Genomic DNA, 6288 nt, shown 5'->3' with positions numbered 1-6288 from the left:
GCTAGCAAGACTAATAAAGAAGAAAAGAGAGAAGAATCAAATAGACGCAATAAAAAATGAAAAAGGGGATATCACCACCGATCCCACAGAAATACAATCTACCATCAGAAAATACTACAAACACCTCTATGCAAATAAACTAGAAAATCTAGAAGATATGGATAAATTCCTCGACAAATACACCCCCCCAAGACTAAATCAGGAAGAAGTTGAATCTCTGAATAGACCAATAACAGGTTCTGAAATTGTGGCAATAATCAATAGCTTACCAACCAAAAAGAGTCCAGGACCTGATGGATTCACAGCCGAATTCTACCAGAGGTACAAGGAGGAACTGGTACCATTCCTTCTGAAACTATTCCAATCAAAAGAAAAAGAGAGAATCCTCCCTAACACATTTTATGAAGCCAGCATCGTCCTGATACCAAATCCTGGCAGAGACATAACCAAAAAAGAGAATTTCAGACCAATATCCTTGATGAACATTGATGCAAAAATCCTCAATAAAATACTGGCAAACCGAATCCAGCAGCACATCAAAAAGCTTATCCACCATAATCAATGGGATTCATCCCTGGGATGCAAGGCTGGTTCAACATACGCAAATCAATAAATGTAATCCAGCATATAAACAGAACCAAAGACAAAAACCACATGATTATCTCAATAGATGCAGAAAAGGCCTTTGACAAAATTCAAAAAATGCTCTATTTTTAAATTTACTTCCTAAGTCACAGAAATCACCTCATTCAAATGAATTTCATGTATGCATCTCTGGTCTTTGCCAGCAGCTTATGTGGATTGCACTGATCCTTAATTTACAGATACCATGTGAGCCAAAAATCTTTCTCTGAGGGGGACCCTTGCCTGCATCCAGAGGCTTTAACATACACTTAAAATGGCCTTTGGTTGATTCTGTTCTGTAATTGTCTATCCCTTTGTCCCAAATCCAAACTGACTGAGGAAGAAAGACATGGAAGTGGGAGGTACTTTAGTGCCCATCAAGCATAATTCCTGGATTCCTGTCTGGCTAACTAAAAGCGAACTTAGCTGCCATTGTGTGGATTCACTTATACAAATAATTCGTAGCTCGCTTATTTGGCATTTTGTTGTTTTGTCTTTGAGACAGGGTCTCACTATGTCACCCAGGCTGGAGTGCAGTGGTGTGATCATGGCTCACTATAGTCTCCACCTCCCAGGCTCAAGCAATCTTCCTGCCTCAGCCTCCTGAGTAGCTGAGACCACAGGGGTGCACCACCATACTTGGCTTTTTTTTTTTTTTTTTTTAAGTGATGGAATCTCCCTATGTTGCCCAGGCTGGTCTCAAACTCCTGGGCTCAAGCAATCCTTCCACGTCATCCTCCCAAAGTGCTGAAATTACAGGCATGAGCCACCATACCCAGGCTAGCTTGCTTATTTCTATTTGTTTTGTACTGTTTTCCATGCCATCTGATAGGGTGTTTATAATGTGAAAAAATATAACCATTTATATTTCATACAATTTTATAAGAGAAATCTTTTCAGTCTTTTAGAGCTCATTCTTCCTTTCTTTCGCCTTCTCCAGCCTTTCTTCACCATGTGCTTTTGGGCCATAAAACATTTAGTTGCTGACCCTCCTTCTGCTCCACAGCTCGATGTGCTGGATGCAGTGCTGAAGGCTCTGACTTCGGCTGATGGGGCTTCAGAGGAGCAGTCCCAAAATGATGAAGACAACCAGGGGTCAGAAAAACTGGTGGAGCAGTTAGACATCGAGGAAACAGAGCAGTCCAAGCTTCCTCAATACCTGGAACGATTTAAGGTGAATCATAACAGAATGTGTCTCTCTTAGCAGTGCATAAAACACACTTCTCTCCTGTGGTGATGGACAAGCATTCTTTCTGCATCAGTGTCACACAAAGAGGCATTAAAAACTGACATCAAAAATTACATTTTTATTGCTTTGCACAGGAAGCAGTCTTAAAAGAAACCAGTGGAATTTTGTGCCCCTTTTTGTACTTGAGCTAATCGGTCACAGTTTTGTTCACTAAGGTAGCATGTCATTACCCACTCATTCCTGATATGCGCCTGTCGGCTTGCCTCCTCATAGCCATAACCTGACTCCCACCCCAGGTGGAAAGTATCTGGCCATTTCTCCATCTTGCATTAAATGTGCTTGATAACCTAAAAACCCAGTTAGACACTATAATGCCACATTTGAGTATGTAGAGATAAGACATGGGTGTCTTTCTTTGCTCGTCTTTGGCAGCTTTGTGTTGTTCTCTTGTGCTGCGTAGAAGCCATAAACAGTTTGCACTGTTTCTTTCCAGAACAGCCCTGAGCACTCAAGCTACCTTTGGTAGCTTCTAACTCTGTACATCCCAAAATGCTCTGTGATCAGTGTCAGGAAAGAACCGTGTTCGGTGTTTGAACTCTTGGCTTCTTAGCTGCTTTGATTCTTGTCTAGTGCAAAGGGGGAAAAAATGCTGTCAGAATGGGAATTCTTTGTACAGCAAAAAACTTTCCCACTTATTTTGTATGACTTTGGTCATTTTGGTACTGATAATATGTAAACTTTGCTAGATTATTATGTTTAAATCTTTTCAGTAATTAGAACCTAATTCCCAGTGTTGTAAGGGGAAGGCTGTTGTATTTTTAGCAGCAATTTCTCCCAGTACTTCTATAAAGTCATTACTCAACGTCCCTCTTATAATTTGAAACTGAGAAAGAAAGATTAATCAATATTCCCAAGGTACCCAGAGAACTGGCAGTATAGCTGGGATGAGAATTTGCATGCGTGCCCCTTCAGGCTCTTTGCTTAACCTTGTGTATTTAGAAAGGCTAAAGAAAAAAATCTCCTTAGCCCCATATATTATGATTCATTGCATTCACATTGACCAAGGTTGCCACACCATTCTTAAAAATAAAACTTCCTTCTCTTGTTTCTTATATACTTTGCCCCAGAGAATAGAAACCTGTGCCTGCATTAAGTTCTCAGCCCTCACTCCTCTACAAATGTATTTTTATGAAAATTTTAAAAAGGCAAGTATTTATTGACTACTAACTGCATGTTGGGCACCAGTGCATTTCTCCTCGCGAGAGCTCTGGATGCTAGAGACTACCTTCCTCATGTTAGATGACAGCAAAGCTGAGAAAAACTAGCCCAGAGTGACTGACTTTAGATTTGAACAAAAGTTTGCCAACTCGTAGTTTAGTCCTCATTCTAGTGTCCCAAGCTGTCTTGTTGTCCTTGAACCCCACATGGAGAGCGTTATCAGAGAGAGATCATTTTCGTTTTACATTTCCTTTTCTTCCTGTTGCCTGATTTTTATTAGTCAGAGGTCATTTGTTTGGGAGCCATTTTTATATGATTGACTCTCACACTATGCCTCTGGCCCCTCCTGGAGCCTAGGCACCCTGCCCACCCCCAGTCCTGTTAAGCAAGCCTCCTTTCCTGTGCCAATGAGTGACATTTGTTAGTGGAACATGGGGATGTGTGGTATAAGCTATAGCTGGCCCCGTAAGTGGCCCTCTCTCTAATGAGAGAGTACATCTTAAAGTACTTAAATAGATTAATGTTTTTAATACTTACTTCTCCAGGAACACAACACCAACCAAACCAAGCTGCCATTTCAGATGGAGCTGTAAGCAGGCAATACGTAAAGACTGACCTGCAGTCTTAGAGTTCTTAAGACCCAGTGCAGTGGAGCACAGCAGGTGGACCCTTCTAACGGTGCAGACACTCAGGGGAGCTATTCCTTGAACTGATTTCCATCTGTTGAGAGGAACGCCAGAAAGACAAATACTTGTTTCAGTTATTCTGAAGGCACGTGTATGGTGGGGCTTGATCCAGTTATCAGATGCCTCTGCCATTTTGTTTGCATATTAGAATTCTTATTCTTGGAGTTTGCTGCTTGGTTTGGTTAGGTCAGGGTGGAAACATAGATTTGTTAGAGGCTGGCCATCTTTGTGGTTTAAAACAAGAAATTACACAGGGAGACACAGCATATGGAGTTCCATTTACTGTTCCTGAGTGAAAGGGGAGAAATCACATGTGGTGCATCTTAGCAAAATTGCCGAGCTGAAAAAAAAAAAACAAAAGCTAACAGCACCTGGACGAAAGGCAGCATGACCATTTCCCAACAAAATGGTTTTTTTCTACCAGCAAAATGTGTGGTTATTTTGCAGGTGACTTCATTCTGGGACACTAGAATGAGGACTAAATTACGAGTCAGCAAACTTTTGTTCAAATCTAAAGTCAGTCACTCAGGGCTAGTTTTTCCTCTTTGTATCTTTCTCTCACTTCTCTACCTTTCTTCTTATTTTTCCCATTGTTACCAACAGGCCTTACATTCTAAGCTTCAGGCTCTGGGCAAAATTGAGTCAGAAAGTCTTTTAAGTCTGACCACCCAGCTTGTCAAGGAAAAACTCTCCACCTGTGAAGCAGAGGACATCGCCACCTATGAGCAGAATCTGCAGCAGTGGCATCTAGACCGTGTTCAGTTGATCCAGAGAGAACAGCAGCAGAGGGAGCAAGCGAAGCAGGAGTACCAGGCTCAGAAAGCAGCAAAGGCATCTGCCTAATAGGGTCCCCCAGGGCCCCACCTCTCTCACAAGAACTTCACTCAACCCCATGCCAGGACTCAGCAGTGGCCTGGACAACAGCCTCAGCTTCCTCTACCCATCTTCTTTTCTTAAAGCAGGCTATGTGCCCTACATGGCAAGGCACCATGACTGCCCATCAAGATCCCAAGAAGGGCTGTGGAACTATGCAGGTGGCTAGTGGTCAGACTGAAGTCACCAGCTGAATACCTTAAGGAGGACCTCGAGGCTCATGATGGAGTTCTTGGGGCACAGGGATTAGTTATGAGCATTAAAGTTCCTAAGACCCAATGACGGTACTGGGAGAAACCAAGGCTGAAGAGTCAGGTTGAAGCACAGGCTTTTGTTTTTTGTTGTTTTTGTTTTTTGAGACAGAGTCTCATTCTGTCACCCAGGCTGGAGTGCAGTGGCGCGATCTCGGCTCACTGCAACCTCCAACTCCCAGGTTCAAGCAATTCTCCTGCCTCAGCCTCCCGAGTAGGTGGGATTACAGGTGCGTACCACCACACCTGGCTAATTTTTGTATTTTTAGTAGAGACGGGGTTTCACCATGTCAGTCAGGCTGGTCTCAACCTCTTGACCTCAAGTGATCTGCCCGCCTCAGCCTCCCAAAGTGCTGGGATGATAGGCGTGAGCCACCGCGCCTGGCCAAGCACAGGCTTTTGAATGGTCTCCCTCTCCCCAGCCCAGGTACATGAGGCCAAGGTGAACTGTGCATCCTGAGACCTTGTGTCCCTGAGTCTCCTCTCTGAGTGCAAGCTGCACTGTGAGCTCGCTGTGGGATACTCACACATTCCCACATTCTCCTTTCTGCCACATCTCACCCTTCTGGACCTGCACTGGGAGAAATTCAGGACAGGAGTGAACTCAAGGCCATGAACTCACTGGATTTCCATTTTTAGGCACCCATAGGGACATTTTTAGGATGTAAGTTTTTGAGGAGAAAGCTAGCTCTAGCATGAAGCCTTTTGGATTGGCTGCTTCATCGTGTTGGGGTAACATTTTTTTTTTCCAATTTTTTTTTTCCAAAACATTGTCTCAGCTCATTTATCAAGTAGTTAAAATGAGCCTTTTTTGCATACACAGAGGCACACGTGCGCGCGCACACAACTTGTGAACACACATTTCTGTTGAAGTTAGAAAAGGAGAAATGGGTTGGGGCTTGAAGTGCATCAGAGGTATGAATGTTGTAAAACTGTCAGGAGATGGAAAATTCCTTTCTGAAGTTTCTCTTCTGTGAAAGGGGTCAGGGCAGATTTTGCTTACTATGTAGTGTTGCCCTTAAGTACAGTGGTGTAATTTTATTCAAGATTGTGCTCTTCTGTCAAAAACCTCTGGAAATAAATGTTCTGGGATCATGTTAGTGTACTCTTTGGAGAAAGGGAGGAGGGAGAGGGACTCATTATTGTTACTATGATTTTGTGGAGCGTACTTTAAACCCTCCCCCATTAAACTATGGGATTTATTGTAATAATGATAACTGCCACCACTAATATTTATTAAGGACTTAACTGTAGGCTGAAAACCCAAGCATCCCCATGAGGGAGGTACCAGTGTCCCCATTTTATGAAACCAAGCAGCTCTCCTGCTGCTCCTCTCCCTGCCTGTGGCCTCCATATAGAACTGCAGTTAGGATCCAACACAGGGCCCTTTAGACTAGCAAAGCTGCTGAATCTCTTACTTAGGTAGAGGGCCGTGACCAAAAGTCAG

The 6288-nt window shown here is 43.2% G+C and overlaps 1 protein-coding gene across 5 annotated transcripts in view; it reads left to right on the top strand.

Moving 5' to 3' along the window:
- The window catches only part of MRPS27 (mitochondrial ribosomal protein S27), a 107863-nt gene extending 101927 nt beyond the window's left edge, over positions 1 to 5936 (top strand). For all 5 annotated transcript variants that reach the window (XM_032145296.2, XM_058433920.1, XM_058433921.1 and 2 more), the window contains 2 exons: positions 1631 to 1798; positions 4321 to 5936. In XM_032145296.2, coding sequence (XP_032001187.1) covers positions 1631 to 1798; positions 4321 to 4560 — 408 coding nt within the window. In that variant the 3' untranslated portion in view covers positions 4561 to 5936. The remainder of the gene's footprint in view (positions 1 to 1630; positions 1799 to 4320) is intronic.
- Positions 5937 to 6288: the final 352 nt, after the last annotated feature.

Source organism: Hylobates moloch, unplaced genomic scaffold (assembly GCF_009828535.3).
Source record: "Hylobates moloch isolate HMO894 unplaced genomic scaffold, HMol_V3 SCAFFOLD_23, whole genome shotgun sequence".
Classification (NCBI taxonomy): domain Eukaryota; kingdom Metazoa; phylum Chordata; class Mammalia; order Primates; family Hylobatidae; genus Hylobates; species Hylobates moloch.
Note: the sequence above shows the minus strand (reverse complement) of the source record. Positions and strands in the feature narration are given on the sequence as shown.